This window comes from Gopherus flavomarginatus, chromosome 20 (genome assembly GCF_025201925.1).
Source record: "Gopherus flavomarginatus isolate rGopFla2 chromosome 20, rGopFla2.mat.asm, whole genome shotgun sequence".
NCBI classification, from domain to species: domain Eukaryota; kingdom Metazoa; phylum Chordata; order Testudines; family Testudinidae; genus Gopherus; species Gopherus flavomarginatus.
The window spans coordinates 4,427,189-4,446,676 of record NC_066636.1 but is presented as its reverse complement, the minus strand read 5'-3'; the positions used below and the strand labels follow the sequence as shown (position 1 = coordinate 4,446,676).

The 19,488-nt window shown below is 52.3% G+C and overlaps 1 protein-coding gene across 1 annotated transcript; it reads left to right on the top strand.

Moving 5' to 3' along the window:
* Positions 1-2,458: 2,458 nt before the first annotated feature.
* Positions 2,459-17,263, top strand: LOC127037981 (kallikrein-15-like). Its single transcript, XM_050930296.1, has 7 exons — positions 2,459-2,621; positions 4,200-4,367; positions 10,669-10,751; positions 12,923-13,076; positions 13,793-14,046; positions 15,348-15,484; positions 16,401-17,263. The coding sequence occupies exons 3-7, from the start codon at positions 10,712-10,714 to the stop codon at positions 16,551-16,553; spliced, it is 738 nt and encodes a 245-aa protein (XP_050786253.1). The 5' UTR covers positions 2,459-2,621; positions 4,200-4,367; positions 10,669-10,711; the 3' UTR covers positions 16,554-17,263.
* The last annotated feature ends 2,225 nt before the right edge of the window (positions 17,264-19,488 follow it).

Here is a 19,488-nt window from a genome sequence, read left to right as displayed (position 1 = left end):
CACCACACAAAAACCCTCCGATGGCGCAGCCCAGTGCAGGCTTCTCAGTAAGGCCCGTCAGGGCCCAGGGCTGGGGAATTGCCAGGTAGCTGGTGATTGGGCAGTAAATGACAATGACAGGACCCAGTCTGATTCCTTGCCCCCCCCATATGCCTAGATTGCCTCCTCTGCAGTGTAGACAGGACCAACTCCTCTCGCTGCTGGACCTGCCACCTTCTCTGTGTCCGGGGAACCAGCTAGTCCATGGAAGGGCAGAATCAGGGAAGGGAAAATGTGATGGAAGCACTTAGAGAGATGAGAGGTGTGTCGGGGGATGGACAAATAGAGGGGATGGGGTGTATTATGGGGATGGATGGATAGACAGACGTGTGTACCGAGATAGACAGATCGATAAGCAGTGCTAGAGGGGGCGTGTGGGTTAGATAGATGGGGTGAATTATGGAGATGGGTAAGTAGGTGAGGGGTGTGTGTGGAGATAGATGGGCAGATAGGTGCAGGTGTATAATGGGCATAGCTAGCTAGCTAATGCGGCATGTGTATGGAGAGAGACAGACAGACACCTAGCCAGCTGTGTGTGTGTAGGGGGAGGGTGTCTATGCAAATGGAGCTGGTAGGTCTATATGTGCTGAGAGGACTGTCCCACATGTCAGGGGTGGGGGGACGCTGGTGGCAGAGAGGCAGCCAAGGGGGGGGGCTGTGGGGCCTAGGGGCCAGTTTAGGGGCCAGTGCCGATAAGATGGGCTCTTCATTGAACCCACTTAGGTAAAAGCAGCAAAGAATCTGTAGATTGCCACGTACTGTTAGGGGCAAAAGAAAAATACAGACTTGTTATTTACCAGGCTGCACGTGGCAATAGACTGTATAGGTAAGGGATGCAAGGAGGGTATGGGTCACGATGCAAACTGCAGGCACGCACACAACTAAAATTAATTAATTTAAAGTTTTACTGGGTATAGTTACAAGGGGTAGGGGAGCAGCGTATGATTAGCTAATAGGGTTAATGGAACTTAAAACATACAATGGCTAAAGTATTTACTATCAAACAATATTTATAAACAAAGATGCAGTAAACAATATTTATAAGCACAGATGCAACATTTAGTAATAACCAATACTTATGAATACAAACCAACTCATAACGACCGGCAAACGTAGAAACTCTGCTTAAAACACGTGAGCTGAGAGAGGCTTCGAGGTGATCAGGCTCGGTTACGGGTGTGCACAAGGTACACAGGATTCGTTTTTCTTTCTCCACTTCTGCCTGCACATGGCAGACCAGCCTAAAGTACCCACTATGACATCATAGAAGTGTCATAGGGGACGGGGCCCAAAAACTGTGTGTGTTCGTTTCTGATTGGTACAAGCAAAGTTTACACCAAGTAGGGGAGCAAGTGCCTAAAAGTCTGGCTTTGCCCTCAAAAGGTGAGGAAATGCATATAGTTTAGAATGCGTTTAACACTGAATGACAAAAGAAGAGGCCAGGGCAATACTGGTATGGGCAAGTTTTTAGGATGCAGACAGGAACTTATCTTAACTGAATCCTGTGGCACCTTATAGACTAACAGCCGTTTTGGAGCATGAGCTTTCGTGGGTGAATATCCACTTCGTCAGATGCATGTAGTGGAATTTTCCAGGGGCAGGTATATATATGCAGGCAAGCTAGAGATAACGAGGTTAGTTCAATCAGGGAGGATGAGGCCCTGTTCTAGCAGTTGAGGTGTGAAAACTGACCATCACATACAGTCCCCAGCTAAAACTCCTCCAACGCGTCATCAGGGATCTACAACCCATCCTGGACAGTGATTCCAAACTTTCACAGGCCTTGGGTGGCAGGCCAGTCCTCGCCCACAGACAACCTGCCAACCTGAAACATATTCTCAACAGTAACTGCACACCGCACCATAGGAACTCTAGCTCAGGAACCAATCCATGCAACAAACCTCGATGCCAACTCTGCCCACATATCTACACCAGCAACACCATCACAGGACCTAAACAGATCAGTCACACCATCACCAGTTCATTCACCTGCACATCCACCAATGTAATATACGCCATCATATGCCAGCAATGCCCCTCAGCTATGTACATCGGCCAAACTGGACAGTCACTACGGAAAAGGATGAACGGACACAAGTCAGATATTAGGAATGGCAATATACAAAAACCTGTAGGAGAGCACTTCAACCTCCCTGGCCACACTATAGCAGACCTTAAGGTGGCCATCCTGCAGCAAAAAACCTTCAGGACCAGACTTCAAAGAGAAACTGCTGAGCTTCAGTTCATCTGCAAATTTGACACCATCAGTTCAGGATTAAACAAAGACTGTGAATGGCTTGCCAACTACAAAAGCAGTTTCTCCTCCCTTGTGTTTCACACTTCAATTGCTAGAAGAGGGCCTCATCCTCCCTGACTGAACTAACCTCATTATCTCTAGCTTACTTGCATATATATACCTGCCCCTGGAAATTTCCACTGCGTGCATCTGACGAAGTGGGTATTCACCCACGAAAGCTCATGCTCCGAAACGTCTGTTAGTCTATAAGGTGCCACAGGATTCTTTGCTGCTTTTACAGATCCAGACTAACACGGCTACCCCTCTGACACATGACACCACTGAGGTAAGTGGCTGCATTGCTCTAGGTCTGCTATGGATCTGGCTGGTGGAGGAGAATTTAAGACCAGAGGGGGTGTGGACTCAGCGGGGAGGCTGCACCCAACCCTGACACAGCGCAAGGACCAGGCCTGCCCCAGAAACACCCCAGGGCCCTGCCCCTCAGTGCCAGGTGCACCAGGTGTGGGCAGGCAGGCTCAGCAAGGCAGGATCCAAGTGTGCAGGGGCTGAGTGAGGGGGGATCCAGGTGGGGGTTGAGAGGGTTCAATGTGGGGCAAGCTGCATGCGAGTGGCTCAGTGGGGGATCTGAGTGGGGTGGGGGGAGAGGGATCTGGATGCACAAGGGCTTGTTGGGGGTCTGGGTGCAATGGTAATGGGAATCTGCCGGAGGGGGTCCTGGTGCAGGTGATTGGGGCTCAGCAGGGAGGGATCTGGGTGTGGGGTGGATAAAGCTCGGCAGGGGGGCTGGGTGTGGGGAGCTCAGTGGGAGGTGTCCAGATTCTGGGGGAGTGGGGCACACTGGGGTGGGGATCCGGGTGAAGCTGGTTGGGGCTCAGTGGAGTGTGGATCTGGGTGCAGGTGGCTCATTGGAGGTGGTCCAGGTGCAGGGGGAGTGGGGCTTGTCAGGGAGGATTCCGGGTGCAGGGGGGGTGAGGCTCAATGGGTGGGTGTGGGTGCGATGGGGTCTGGATGCATGGGGGGTTGGGCAGATGGGGGAACAGCTCCCTATACAGTGACCCCTCCCTCTGCAGCTGAGGAGGGATGGGTGGGCAGTTCGCAGAGATTCCTACAGCTGGGGGAGAAATCTGGGGGTGGGTCTGTTATGGATCTGGATGCCGTGCAGGGGAAGAGGAAGTCCCCTCCTCCCCAGCCCAGCCGGGACTAGCAGCTGAGCCTGGCACAGGGTAGGAGCCAGCAGCCGGGTCTTCCCCAGTCCTGCCCCCTGCCTTACAGTGATTTACCTCTCTGCCAGCTGCCCTGGGCACCCAAAACTGCTGGGGAGGGTCACATGACCGCTCTTGTGGCTTCCCTTTGCTTCCCCCTTCAGAAAGTCATTTTTCTCGGGGGAGCAAAGAAATCTGCGGGGGACATAAATTATGTGCATGCAGAGTGGTGCAGAATTCTCCCAGGAGTAATATCTGGCGTATGAGCTAGAGTGGAGCTTTTGGACAGAGCTGCCCAATCTCAAGGAAAAGTTGGAGTAATGGAGGCTCCGCCTCATTGCTATGATAAGAGATCTATCAGTTAGCCAGTTTAAAATCTATTTACCCTAATAGGGTCTCCTGGTCTGTGCCTGGAGTTTGCGGGCCTTGCTATAATACGTAATAATCAGGCTATTCATTTTGCACCAGGGGCTCAGTGATAAATTGGCATTTGTCGCTGCAACTGAGTGAACATTTTCAGGTCAGAATTTTTTTTTCAATCAAAATATTTTCAAAATTTGAGTTGAATTCTCCAAATTGTGTCAGTTGGGAAAAAAAAACAGAAAAAAATCAAAATGTTGCATTTCATCATTTGCAACACTTTGGAACATTTTGAGGTTTTTATTTTATTTGAAACACTTTTTTTGTTTTGAATTTCACAGCAGTTTCGATTAGAAGACCTGAAAATGAAGCAAAATACTGACAAATGGGAAAAGAATTCATTTTGTGTCGACCGGAATCTATTGGTTCAGCTATCCGGTGGAAAAAGCAGTTATTCCCATAGCTGTGTGTGACATCAGACGCCTCACAGAAATCTGTTACGGAGTCAGGTAATGGGGGATTTATTGACCAAATGATTATTCATTGAAAATGCTGAATTGTTTAAAATGCAACTTTGTAAACAGGGCGGTTCCCATGAATCTTCCAATTTGAAAAAAAATATTTTGAGTGGGCTGGGAAGTTGTGCTAGTATCAAAATGTTTCATTTTGACATTTTAAAAACGAAACAAAGTCTGTTTTTTTCTGGCTTGAGCTGACTCTTTCTATGGCACTTTAAGAACATAGGAACATAAGAATGGCCACACTGGGTCAGACCAAAGGTGCATCTAGATCCTGTCTTCTGACAGCAGCCAGTGCCAGGCACCCCAGAGGGAATGAACAGAACAGGGAATCATCAACTGATCCATCCCCTCTCGCCCATTCCCAGCTTCTGGCAAACAGAGGCTAAGGACACCATCCCTGCCCATCCTGGCTAATAGCCATGTGATGGAGTGGGGGAGTTTCTTGTATTTTTTTTTCATATTTTCCAGTGGGGTGCATGCAGAGGGAGGGGGACTCAGTGTCCCCGGGTGTTACTGGTTTAACGAGGTGAGGGGAGAGGTTGTTTGTTGGTACAGAGGACCAGAGAGGGAACTTGGGACCCCAGCCAATGGCCGGGAGGATGGATACCCCAGCGACTGGTGACCTGGTGACCCAGAGACCCAGCTCAGGAGACACAGCCGGTTCTGGCCAGGGGGAGGACAATGGGCTGGGAAGAGAGGACCCCGGTGACCTGAACAGCCTGTTCCAGCCACAGGAGGGCTGAGAGGAGAGGAGGTCCAGGCCACCCTTTTTACAACCTTGTTTACCTGGAAAGAAGACAATGGACAGAGGTGGGGCTTGGGGCCAGGGATATCAGGTGCCCAGCTGGGAAGCAAGGACACTCTGGGCTGGAAAGGGGGAGCAGGCAGGGCCCGCCTGAGTGCAGGGAGACTGGAATGTGCTGTGCTGAGGGAACTCAGGCCTGAGGCCGGAGAGTTTCCTGTGCTGGGTTCACACGCTCAATAAACCCTCCTGTGTTACGCTGGCTGAGAGTCACGCCAGGCTAGAGATCAGGGTAGCATCAACCCTTTCAGGACTGGAGGCCCCAGGGGTCCAGAGTGCGTAGACTCCGGAGGGGGCCCATGGCAGAGACAGACGTGCTGAGGCTCAGAGAGGTGCGGCTCCGGGAGGTGGAGGAGCCTGACCCCGAGAGAGAGTGGACCCCCGAGAAGGGCTGTATCATTAAAGGGGAACCCCCCACGGACTGCACGGGGCCACGAGTGGGCACGACCTGTGAGTCTGTGACAAGCCATTGATGGACCCGATCCTCCATGAACATATTTAGTTCTTAAGTGAATTAGCCCGGTAAAAAGGTTAAAAAAACAGAGCCCCAAAATGAAAAAAAAACCCTTTTTGAAATGATCCAAACAGACCGTGTCTGTGGGCCAGAGCCGAAAACAATGTCCGGTTTTCTCGGCTGATAAAAATTTTCGAGATTTTGGCTTTTTAGTCCCACTTTGGGATAAACATTTTGGAATTTGTGAAAATATTTGGGGCCCAGCCCTCTGCAACAGTCCACTAGGTGGCAGTACTTGACTGTCTGATGGCGCTGGAGTGACACAAATGGACTTTGTGCAAGTGGGTTGGACCGCTCCCCGGTGCAACCCCTTGAGATGGGGCGGGGCCATCACCTCCATTTTACAGCATGGGACTGAGCCTGCAGATTTAAGCTAGGGTAATCAGAGTTGCCTAGGGGAATTAGCAAAGAATCCTGTGGCACCTTATAGACTAACAGATGTTTTGGAGCATGAGCTTTCGTGGGTGAATACCCACTTCGTCAGATGCATATAGTGGAAATTTCCAGGGGCAGGTATATATATGCAGGCAAGCTAGAGATAATGAGGTGGTTAAATCAGGGAGGATGAGGCCCTGTTCTAGCAGTTGAGGTGTGAAAACCAAGGGAAGAGAAACTGGTTTTGTAATTGGCAAGCCATTCACCGTCTTTGTTTAATCCTGAGCTGATGGTGTCAAATTTGCAGATGAACTGAAGCTCAGCAGTTTCTCTTTGAAGTCTGGTCCTGAAGGTTTTTTGCTGCAGGATGGCCACCTTAAGGTCTGCTATAGTGTGGCCAGGGAGGTTGAAGTGCTCTCCTACAGGTTTTTGTATATTGCCATTCCTAATATCTGATTTGTGTCCGTTTATCCTTTTCCGTAGAGACTGTCCAGTTTGGCCGATGTACATAGCTGAGGGGCATTGCTGGCATATGATGGCGTATATTACATTGGTGGACGTGCAGGTGAATGAACCAGTGATGGTGTGGCTGATCTGGTTAGGTCCTGTGATGGTGTCGCTGGTGTAGATATGTGGGCAGAGTTGGCATCGAGGTTTGTTGCATGGATTGGTTCCTGAGCTAGAGTTCCTATGATGCGGTGTGCAGTTACTGGTGAGAATATGTTTCAGGTTGGCAGGTTGCCTGTGGGCGAGGACTGGCCTGCCACCCAAGGCCTGTGAAAGTGTGGGATCATTGTCCAGGATAGGGGAATTAGACACCATGGCGTGAAATCCTGGTTCTCCCTGACAAATCTAGTGACTTCAGCAGGGTCAGGCTGTCGCCCCATGAAATGCCACTCATAAATCCTTCGTCTGCTTTGGAAACCACAGCCCTGTGCTGGGTGCTGCCCCGACACAGAGTGAGAGACAGTCCTTGCCCCAGCTGAGATCAGGGCCCCATAGCAGCCTAGGAACTACACCCAGCTGTGTCCCCCAGCCACTCTTGAATTCACTTCCAATTATTCATCCCCTCCTTTGACTCCAGATCAAGGGAGTGGTCCTGCCACTCATGGAAAGCCCTCAAGCGAGCATATCCTTGGTTCCATATCTCTCATACCAGACTAGTGGCTGCTGGAGACACTCATGCCTATGACTACAGCAGAAGCTAGGCTCTCGGCAGACCCAGGCAGCATCACTGTGTTGGTCACACTTGAGGCAGCTCCCCATTTTCCCAGCAATGGGCTCAGGCTCTCGGCAGACCCAGGCAGGGTTGCTGCGTTGCTCACTCTGGCTTCCCCTTTTCAAGGTCATCTTCCCATCCCCACCCCTAGAGTCGCGGGCTGTTTTGAAAATGAAAACAGGGACCCCCTCCAGGAGAACAGCTGCTTTGCCAAACCACTGCATACCAGCCAGAGCCCTGCAGAACTCTGCACTCCTTCCTTTTGCCAGATCACAGTCAGGGCCCAGAAATGCGTGACATGTTTCTGGGCACTACCACGGCTGGTAAACGTGGCACCAGCTGGTATGGCTCAACTCTCTGGCCATGTGAGCCATGCCGTGGATGAGGCTGGGGCGAAGCCCTTGGAAGCCTCATTATTCGGATTAGCAGTGGTGCTAATTAGAGAGCGCCAGCTACTTATTAGGTATGGGCGGGGAGGCCAGCTGGCGTCTGGTGCCCCGTGAATGCTGCCCCTGGCACCCAGGCCGGCTGGACGGGCAGTTAAAAGCAGGATGGCTGGAGGGTGGAGACAGCTGGCGTTGGCTAGTGTCCTCCAGAGCCGAGTGTCTGGTGCTGATCCCTGGCCAGGTAAGGGAGCTGAGTCCACTGTTGAGGAGCGAGGGGGATTGCGGGTGTCTCCAGGGGTGGATGTGGGGCGGGGGGAATTCACCTGCTTCATCCCCACTCGGTCCGCAGGGGAACTGGGCGCATGGAGGCCAGGCTGACGATGGAATCCCTGGGGTCTGAGCTGGCAGCAGGGAGCGAGGGATCATTATAACTGAGCTTTGGGGGGTGGGGGGCAGTCCCACATCTGACACTTCCTGGACCCCAGGTGGTAGGTGTGTGGAGGTGGGAGTGTTTGGGAAATCTCATCCATCATTTATAGACAGCTCTCAGCTCCTTGGAGAAATGTGTGCAGGGATACAAAACTATCTATCTATCTATCTATCTATCTATCTATCTATCTATCTATCTATCTATCTATCTATCTATCTATCTATCTATCTATCTATCCCCACACCCCCTCTATCTATCTATCTATCCATTCCCACACCCCCTCTATCTATCCATTCCCACACCCCCTCTATCTATCTATCCCCACACCCCCCTCTATCTATCTATCTATCTATCTATCCCCACACCCCCTCTATCTATCTATCTATCCCCCACCCCCTCTATCTATCTATCTATCTATCTGCCGCCCCACCCCCCCACTATCTATCTATCCCCATATACCCACTCTATCTATCTATCTATCCTCCACACCCCCTCTATCTATCTATCTATCTATCTATCTATCTATCTATCTATCTATCCCACACACCCCGTCTATCTGTCTATCTATCCCCCACCCCCCCCCTCTCTCTCTCTCTCTATCTATCTATCCCCCACACCCCCTCTATCTATCTATCTATCTATCTATCTATCTATCTATCTATCTATCTATCTATCCCTCAGACCCACTCTATCTATCTATCTATCTATCTATCTATCTATCTATCTATCTACCTATCTATCCCCCACACCCCCTCTATCTATCTATCTATCTATCTATCTATCTATCTATATCTATCTATCTATCTATCTGTCTATCCCCCACACCCATTCTATCTATCTATCTATCTATCTATCTATCTATCTATCTATCTATCTATTGGGATGGATGGGGAGGGATAGCGGAATGGGGACAGGCGTATATGGGACAGATGCATGATTGGATGGATGGGGGAAGAATGGAAGGCTGGGTGTATGCGGGCTGGATAAGGGAAGAATGGAAGGTGGGGTGTATATGGGCCGGATGGAGGAAGAATGGAAGGTGGGTGTATATGGGATGTCTGGGGGAAGAATGGAAGGGGTGTATATGGGCTGGATGGGGGGAAGAATGGAAGAGGTGTCTATGGGACGGACGGGGGAAGAATGGAAGGGGTGTCTATGGGACGGACGGGGGGAGAATGGAAGGGGTGTCTATGGGATGGACGGGGGAAGAATGGAAGGGGTGTCTATGAGATGGACAGGGGAAGAATGGAAGGGGTGTCTATGGGATGGCGGGGGAAGAATGGAAGGGGTGTCTATGGGATGGACGGGGGGAAGAATGGAAGGGATGTCTATGGGACGGACGGGGGAAGAATGGAAGGGATGTCTATGGGATGGACGGGGGGAAAATGGAAGGGGTGTCTATGGGATGGACGGGGGAAGAATGGAAGGGGTGTCTATGGGATGGACGGAGGAAGAATGGAAGGGATGTCCATGGGATGGACGGGGGAAGAATGGAAGGGGTGTCCATGGGATGGACGGGGGGAGAATGGAAGGGGTGTCTATGGGATGGATGGGGGAAGAATGGAAGGGGTGTCTATGGGACGGACGGGGGGAGAATGGAAGGGGTGTCCATGGGATGGACGGGGGAAGAATGGAAGGGGTGTCTATGGGATGGACGGGGGAAGAATGGAAGGGGTGTCTATGGGATGGACGGGGGAAGAATGGAAGGGGTGTCTATGGGATGGCGGGGGAAGAATGGAAGGGGTGTCTATGGGATGGACGGGGGGAAGAATGGAAGGGATGTCTATGGGATGGACGGGGGAAGAATGGAAGGGATGTCTATGGGATGGACGGGGGGGAAATGGAAGGGGTGTCTATGGGATGGACGGGGGAAGAATGGAAGGGGTATCTATGGGATGGACGGAGGAAGAATGGAAGGGGTGTCCATGGGATTGACGGGGGGAAGAATGGAAGGGATGTCCATGGGATGGACGGGGGAAGAATGGAAGGGGTGTCCATGGGATGGACGGGGGAAGAATGGAAGGGGTGTCCATGGGATGGACGGGGGGAGAATGGAAGGGGTGTCTATGGGACGGACGGGGGAAGAATGGAAGGGGTGTCTATGGGACGGACGGGGGAAGAATGGAAGGGGTGTCTATGGGATGGATGGGGGAAGAATGGAAGGGGTGTCTATGGGACGGACGGGGGGAGAATGGAAGGGGTGTCTATGGGATGGACGGGGGAAGAATGGAAGGGGTGTCTATGGGATGGACGGGGGAAGAATGGAAGGGGTGTCTATGGGATGGCGGGGGAAGAATGGAAGGGGTGTCTATGGGATGGCGGGGGGAAGAATGGAAGAGGTGTCTATGGGATGGATGGATAGGCAGGTACGTCTCTGCCCCGTTCCCAGTGCCCATGTTGCCTGTGCCAGATATGCTAAGGATGGGTCAAGCCATGGGCACTGGACTGCCCCCCGGGCCGGTTGTCAGGAGGTCCATCAGAATCAGGCATCAAACCCAGAGCAGGTAGCAGTGGGCGGGGCCAGTTCAGCAGGAGTGACGCCCCTTTTCCATCTCCCCTCCAGAGCCAGCAGCCCTTAGCCCCGCCCATCACCGCGACCGAGCCCCATGAACCTGCTAAGCATTGTGCTGCTCCTGGGGACTGCAGGTTAGTGTGTGCGTGTGCGTGTGCACGTGTGCGTGTGCACATGTGCGTGTGCATGTGTGCGCGTGTGCACGCGTGTGCACGCATGAACGTGTGCGTGTGCACGTGTGTGTGTGTGTGTGTGTGTGTGTGTTTGTGTGCGCATGATAATATATACACACAGAGAACATGAAACAATGGCTGTTACCATACACGCGCTAAGGAGAGTGATCAGTTAAGGTGAGCTACTACCAGCAGGAGAGAAAAAGAACTGTTTGCCATGGTAATGAAAATGTCCCATTCCCAGCAATTGACAAGAAGATGTGGGGAACTGGTGGGGACGAGGAATAAGCATGGAGAAGTAGTTTTACTTTCTGTAATGGCCCATCCGCTCCCTGTCTTTATTCAAACCTAATTTAATGGTGTCCAGTTTGCCAATTAATTCCAGTTCAACGGTCTCTCTTTTGGAGTCTGTTTTCAAAGTTTTTTTTTATTGTAATGTTGCAACTTTTAGGTCTGTAATCAAGTGGCCAGGGAGGTTGAAGTATTCTCTGCCTGATTTTTGAATGTTGTAATTCTTGACGTCTGATTTGTGTCCATTTATTCTTTTGCATAGAGCCTGTCCGGTTTGGCCAATGTACATGGCAGAGGGACATTGCTGGCACATCCTATGCCATCATATGCCAGCAATGCCCCTCTGCCACGTTTTCTGTGTATATATCTTCCTACTGTATTTTCCACTGCATGCATCCGATGAAGTGGGCTATAGCCCACAAAAGCTTATGCTCAAATAAATTTGTTAGTCTCTAAGGTGCCACAAATACTCCTGTTCTTTTTGCGCATACAGACTAAAACGGCTGCTACTTTGAAGCATGTTTCATTGACAACCATACAACACAATTCTCATAACTTTGTATGGATTAATGATATACATATATGGATAGAGAAATGTCTTTCAGCAGATCATAACCTTTCCCCTGATACCTCACACAGCCTGCTTTATATGCAAGATCACACTTATATATAAATGAGGAATATGGGGGTTACAGGGCTTTTCCCCAAGGTACAGAATGTCACACAGCCCAACACACGTGGGCATGACCCAGCACCACGTACACGCACCGTCGCACACGTGGCCTCGCCCCAGCATCACGTATGCATCCTGTCGCACACATGGCCGTGACCCAGCACCACGTACACACCCTGTCGCACACGTGGCCGGGACCCAGCGCCATGTACACACCCCATTGCATGCATGGCTGTAATGGCCATGGCTCAGTCTGCATCTACCAAAGGACAATCTATATTTAGTTTGTAGTGTTGCAATTTCATCCCCTTCCATCAAGCTCGGGCATCTCCATCTAACAGCTCCCCGCTAGCTCAATGATCAGATATGGACCTGAAATCTATAAAGGGGCAGAGTTAAGGGCACACAGGCAGGAGGGTGGAGTTAAAGGTGCTCTTTCTTGACCCCCGGAGCTGGGCTGGATGTAGGGCTCCCTGGGGAAGAGTCTCCAGCCTGGGCTCTGCAGGAGGGGCAGCCTGGGGCTGGGGGGGCAGGACCAGATGGTCAGGGCTGTCCCTAGCTATTCTGAGGCAGCCCCCCTGCAGGGGTGTGTGTGGGACCCCAGGCCTCTGCAGGGAAGAGCGTGGGGGCGGGCCCCAGGCCTCCACATGGGGGGCAGGACTGCCTGGGGGGGCAGGAGACAACCACCCCCCAGCACTCACCAGTGGTGTGGCTGGAGCTGGGTGGCTACACTCCTGCCGCTGGTGAATGCAACGCCTCGGCCCTGCTGCAGAGCTATGAGGAGTCGGGGTGGGGCTGGGCAGGGGCGGGAAGAGGCGGGACTGGGGCAGAGCAGGGCTGGGGCCATGGGGTAGAGGCGGGGCAGGGGCTGGAGCAAATTCCCTGGTGCCTACGCAGCTGCGTGCTTTGCGTATGGGTAAGGACGGCCCTGCAGATGGGCACTCTGGGTGCCTGGCTTTTCTGCTTCTGGCTGTGGCGCTGCCCTGCACTGATCTCTGGCTGTGTATCTGGGCAGCGCCCGGTGCCATGGGGCCCTGATCTCAGCTGGGGCCTGTCCCCCTGCTCAGCCATCATCCCTGTGCATTGCTCAGCCAGCTCAGCCCCTGCTCTCTAGTATCCCAGGAGAGCGACGACGATCTGCCACTATATCTGCATCTTATTTTTCCAGTTGCAGCCTGGGGCAGTTTAAAGCTCAGGGGGCATCCGTGCCACCCCCACGCACAGCCCTGGCAGGCAGCCATCTTCGAACGCTCCAAGTACAACTGTGGTGCCACCCTCATCAGCAGTAGATGGGTCCTGACTGCAGCCCACTGCCTGACTGGGTAGGTGGGGCTGAGTGTGGGGTGGGTGGGGCCTGGGGTGTGGTTTGGATTACATAAGAGCGGCCAGACTGGGCCAGACCGAAGGTCCATCTAGCCCACTATCCTGTCTGCCGACAGTGGCCGGTGCCAGGTGCCTCAGCGGGAATGAACAGAACAGGGAATCATCAAGTGACCTATCCCCTGTCGCCCATTCCCAGCTTCTGGTTCTCCATGTATCTGTTATAGTCTTGGACTTCACAACATCCTCTGGCAAGGAGTTCCGCAGGTTGACTGTGTGTGGTGTGAAGAAACATTTCCTTTTGTTTGTTTTAAACCTGCTGCGTTACAGACCCGGGCAGCGTCGCTGTGTAAGTGACACTCAGGGCAGTTCCCCCCTCTCCCAGCGACGGGCTCAGGCTCTCTGCAGACCCAGCCAGTGTCACTGTGTTGGTCAAACATGGGGTAGCTCCCCCTTCTCCCAGTGATGGGCTCAGGCTCTCAGCAGAACCAGGCAGTGTTGCTGGGTTGGACACACCCAGTGCAGCTCCCACCCCCCTTCCAGCCACAGGCTCAGGCTCTCTGCAGACTCAGACCTTTCCCCACCTTTTCTCCAAAACCACAAGGGCTAGAAAGGCCATTTTTGTTTTAACAGAAAGCTGAGACCCTGCCAGATTCAGGCGTCTCAGTCCTGGGGCAGTGGCCTGACGGGTGAATCCAGCTCTTTGCTTCCCCTGCAGCCCCATTCACGTGCGCCTGGGGGATTACAACCTGTATGTCCGTGAGGGGACCGAGCAGTACAAAGCCGTGGCCAAAAGCATCATCCACCCCGACTACAACTGCACGGACCACGACAACGACATCATGCTGCTCAAGCTGCAGACCCCGGCCAGGCTCAACCGCTACGTCCAGCCGCTGGGCCTGGCCTCCCGGTGTGCGGAGCCCGGCGAGCTGTGCTCGGTGTCGGGGTGGGGCATTGCTCTCAACGCCCCCGGTAGGGAGGCCAGGATTGGGGCGGGGAGGGCGGCTGTCTCAGAGCCATAGGCACGGGGTGGGGGAAGGGGAAGCTGTGGGCATGGGGGCGGGGAAGCCGTGGGCATGCTGCTGGGGGAGAGGGTGCCCAAGGTAGGGGGGTCAGAGGGACTGGAGATATTCGAGTGATGTTCGCAGGCCCCCACCCCCTCACTGGCCACCTCCAGGGATCCTCGGCTAGTGTGTGAAACAAACAACTAGTGACTGGGGAGACTATCTATCTATCTATCTATCTATCTATCTATCTATCTATCTATCTATCTATCCCCCACACCCCTCTATCTATCTATCTATCCCCCCACACACTCTATCTATCTATCTATCTATCTATCTATCTATCTATCTATCCCCCCAACACCCCCTCTATCTATCTATCCCCCCACACACTCTATCTATCTATCTATCCATCCCCCCAACACCCCCTCTATCTATCTATCTATCTATCTATCTATCTATCTATCTATCTATCTATCTATCTATCCCCATATACCCCCTCTATCTATCGATCTATCCCCATACACCCCCTCTATCTATCTATCTATCTATCTATCTATCTATCTATCTATCCCCATACACCCACTCTTATCTATCTATCCCCCCCACACCCCCTCTCTCTATCTATCCCCCCACACCCCCTCTATCTATCTATCTATCTATCCCCATACACCCCCTCTATCTATCTATCTATCTATCTATCTATCTATCTATCTATCTATCTCCATACACCCCCTCTATCTATCTATCTATCCCCATACACCCACTCTATCTATCTATCCCCCCCACACCCCCTCTATCTATCTATCTATCCTCATACAGCCGCTCTATCTATCTATCTATCTATCTATCTATCTATCTATCTATCTATCTATCTATCTATCTATCCCCATACACCCCTCTATCTATCTATCTATCTATCTATCTATCTATCTATCTATCTATCCCCATACACCCCCCCCCTCTCTCTCTCTCTATCTATCTATCTATCTATCTATCTATCTATCTATCTATCCCCATACACCCCCCCCCCTCTCTCTCTCTCTCTCTCTCTCTCTCTCTATCTATCTATCTATACACACCCATCTCCCCACATTCTGGGATTCCAGGAGGAGGTGTAATTGGAGGTGTGGCCGGGCAGATCATCCCCCATCTCGCTGCCTCTAACGCCATCCGTCTCAGAGACGGGATACTGGGTTAGATGGGCCCAAAGCTGATCCCTCCATCCCTGAGTGCCTGTGCTAACAATGGCCAATCTGTCTCTTCCAGAAAACATCTCCATCATCCTCTACTGCACCATGATCCACATTGTCTCCGATGAGCAGTGCACGGCCGACTTCCCCAGGCATGTCAACGAGAACATGGTGTGTGCAGGCTTGAAGGGCGGGGGCACGGATTCCTGTGAGGTGAGGGTGGATGTGATGGGACAGAGCAGGGGGCTGGTCGGTGGGGCAAGAGGGTGTCTCTGGGGGGGTCACTGAGGGGGTGCGATGGGATGGTGCATGGGGCTGGTCTGTGGGGCGAGGGGGATAACACCACTCAGGAGGTGTCTCTGGGGGATTACTGAGAGCGTATGATGGGGAGGTGCAGGGGGCTGGTCGGTGGGGCAAGGAGGTGTCTCTTGGGGTGACACTGAGGGGGTGCATTGGGGAGGTGCAGGGCGCTGGTCTGTGGGGTGAGGGGACATCTCTGGGGGGGTCACAGAGGGGCTGCAATGGGGAGGTGCAGGGGGCTGTTCTGTGGGACAAGGGGGCGTCTCTGGGGGGGTCACTGAGGGGGTGCAATGGGGAGATGCAGGAGGTGTCTCTGTGGGGGTCACTGAGTGAGTGCATTGGGGAGGTGCAGGGGGCTGGTCGGTGGGATGAGGGGGCGTCTCTGGGGGGATCACTGAGGGGGTGCAATGGGGAGATGCAGGGGGTGTCTCTGTGGGGGTCACTGAGTGAGTGCATTGGGGAGGTGCAGGGGGCTGGTCGGTGGGGCGAGGGGGTGTCTCTGGGGGTCACTGAGCAGGTGTGATGGGTGCAGGGTGCTGGTCTGTGGGGCAAGGGGGCATCTCTGGGGGGCATCTCTGAGGGGGTGCATTTGGGAGGTGCAGGGAGCTGGTCTGTGAGGTGTAGGAGGTGTCTCTGGGGGGGTCACTGAGGGGGTGCAATGGGGAGGTGCAGGGGGCTGGTCGGTGGGGTGAGGGGATGTCTCTGGGGGAGTCACTGAGGGGATGCATTGGGGAGGTGCAGGAGGCTGGTCTGTGAGGTGAGGAGACATCTCCTGTGACCTCATGTGTCCTGTCCTTGTTTTCTGACGCTTTCCCTGTGGGTTCCTCAGGGCGACTCCGGCGGCCCGCTGGTGTGTAACGGGAAGCTGCAGGGCATCGTGTCTTGGGGCGACGTGCCCTGCGTCTCCACCATGAAACCCAGCGTTTACACGAACGTCTGTAAATACTACGACTGGCTGCTGGCCACCATGTGGGCAAACTGAGCCCCCACCTGCTTGTGACTGGGACCCCAGAATAAACCAGGTGCTTCTCCCTTGAGCCTCAGCATCTCCCCCCTTCCCCCCCCTTGGCCTGTGCATCCTGTGCTCCCGCTCACGAGTGGTTTTTCCCTCCCTCAATAACTTTGAAAGAAAATTGCTAATTTTTAAAATTCTGCTGGAAATTTTTTTCATTTCAGTTCCCCATTTTTTGATGAAAATGCTCAAAACCGACCTCTTTCCCAACGTTCCTTTTGCTTTTTCATTTAATTTTTTTCAATTTTCAAGTCAACCCCCTCCCCAAAAGTCTAAAGCGGGAGAGGAAATGGGTGTGGGCTGTTTCTCCTTCACTTTCTCTCCCTTTGTAAAAGCTTTCTTCCCCCCAGTGTTTTCCACTGGGAAAAAACGTAGGAAGGAGTAAAAAACTGACTGAGGAATTGCCACACAAAAAAAATTAAAAAAAACGCCATTTTGCTGGGATTATTTTGTTGCTGAAAAGCAGGAAGGAAAGTGAAAGATTTTGAATGCAAGATAATGCTTTTTCCACTAGAAAAAAATGGGGTGAAGGGAATTAGCTAAAAATCTTTTTACTGGAAAAATGGGGTAAAAAAAAATGAAAATTGTTGAATGTGACAAAATCTATTTTTCACCCAAGAAAGGGGGGGGGGGAAAGTGAAAAAAATTTACTCAAAATTTGTTTTCTCAGAAAAATGAGGTAAAAAAGTGAAAAAAGTGTAACTCGACAAAAACATTTTTTTCCTGAAAAACAGAATAAAAAAGTGAACAATTTTGAATGTAACAAAACCTTTTTTTCCTAGGAACACTTGAAAATAGTGAAAGACTTTGATCTCAGCAAAACCCTTCTTCACTGGAAAACGCTCTGTGTGTGTGTGTGTGTGTGTGAACTTGAAAAGTTCGGAATGCAACAAAATCTTTTTCCCAGCAGAAAAACAGGAATAAAGTTTCTAAGGAGGTTCAAACAATTTTTTTCACATCTTTCCCAGTGGGAAAATATAAATAACTGCAAGGAAATAGGGCTTTTTTCTCATCTTTTAAAAAATCTTTGCCTCTTTTTTTTTTCCAATAAGGAAAAAAATGGGGGAAAATTTGCATTTCCTCTGATCATCTCAAATGAAAATAATGTTTCATTTTGGAATGTGTTGGGGGAGGGGGGATGAGAAATGAAAAAATTAGAACAAAAATGATGTTTGTTTCTTGTGCCAAATGTTGTTATTTAGAGCTTCAGAGATTCTGGGGCCAGCAGGGACCCTCTGACCGGCTCTGTCACAAATGCCCCCAAATCCTTCCCAGAGCCGATCTGTCAGAGAAACATCCAGTTGTGATTTAAAAATTGTCCGAGATGGAGCCCCACTGTGGCAGCTCCTGCTTTTAGCTCTGGAGGCCCTGGCTCCCATCCCCGGTGCGTCAGCCAGGTTTGCCCAGATATCATCACCGCTAGGGTTCAGGCAGCCACTGGCAGTCGCCTAGGGTAAGTCTTCCCTTCACAGGGAAGACTTGATTTTTCCCGGTGTGTGCTCCACCCCTGCTCTGCCTCGAGGCCCCTTCCTTGCTCTGCTTTTTCCCCAAGGCCCTGCCCTCACTCCACCTTTTCCTGCCCTGCCCTCTCCCTGCCCGCCTGCTGCTCCCTCCGCTCTGCCCCCTTCTCTGAGCCAGGCGCGGCTCTAGGCATTTTGCCGCCCCAAGCACGGCAGGCAAGTTGCCTTCGGCGGCTTGGCGTGCTGGGGCCTGGAGCCGCCCCTGCTCTGAGTGCCTCCCATGGGGCTCCGCCCGACAGGTGATGCGGGACCAGCTCTGGGGAGGAACCACTGTGGCTGCTGGGTGCTCACCACCCCCTATTTTTTTATGTGGGTGCTTGATCCCCAGAGTGCCCACCGAGTCAGCGCCTATGGTACCCTTAAAACTGGAGCAGTTCAGTGTAGACGCTACTTATGCTGACAGGAGGGGTTCTCCTCCCGGCGTAGGAATCCGCCTGCCTGAGAGACGGTTACTAGGTTGATGGACGAACTCTTCCATCGACCTAGCGCTGTCTACATGGGGGGTTAGGTCAGTTTAACGACGTCGCTCAGGGATATGGATTTTTCATCTCACCCTGAGTGATGTACCCCTGGGCCGATGTAAGGTCCCGGTGTAGACCAGCACTCAGAAAATTTTCGCTCGAAATAGTGTCAGGTGACATCAGGAGACTGACGATTGCTCGTGGTAAAGGGGAGCTGCTCAAGTCACAGTCTGAAAGCCCTGCCCCTCCTGCGAAAGCCCCAAAGTGCCACCCCATGCCCGAGCGCCCCCAGATCCGGTATGCCAGGTGGGTGGCACGCCTCTCCCCTCCCTTAGCCCCAATGTGGGCCCTGGCCATGGGGGAAGAGCCACCTGGGGGCGGCACATGGGCGGGCCATGCAGGCTGTTTGGGGAGGCTCAGCCTCCGCCAGCCTTTGATACCTGCCGCTCACGAGGGGATGGTGTGATGAGTTTCCCTACAATGGCATGTAGCCGTTCTGTGACTTAGCAGCAAATGTGTCTGATACCCAGGGATGGGACATTGCACGGGGAAGGCTCTGAGTTCCTCTTTCCCAGGGGTCTGGCTGGTGGGTTCGCCCACATGCTCAGGGTCGAACTGATCTCCAGATTTGGGGTCAGGAAGGAATGTTCCCCCAGGTCAAATTGACAGAGACCCTGGGGGGGGGGGTCACTTTCCTCTGCAGCGTGGGGCACGGGTCACTTGAGGGTTTACACTAGTGTAAATGGTGGATTCTCTGAAACTTGAAGTCTTTAAATGTGAGTTGAGGACGTCAGTGACTCAGCCAGATGGTAGGGCTCTATTCCAGGAGCGGGTGGGCGAGGTTCTCTGGGCAGCATTGTGCGGGAGGTCAGACTAGATGATCACGATGGTCCCTTCTGGCCTTAAGTGTCCCTTCAGGCCTAA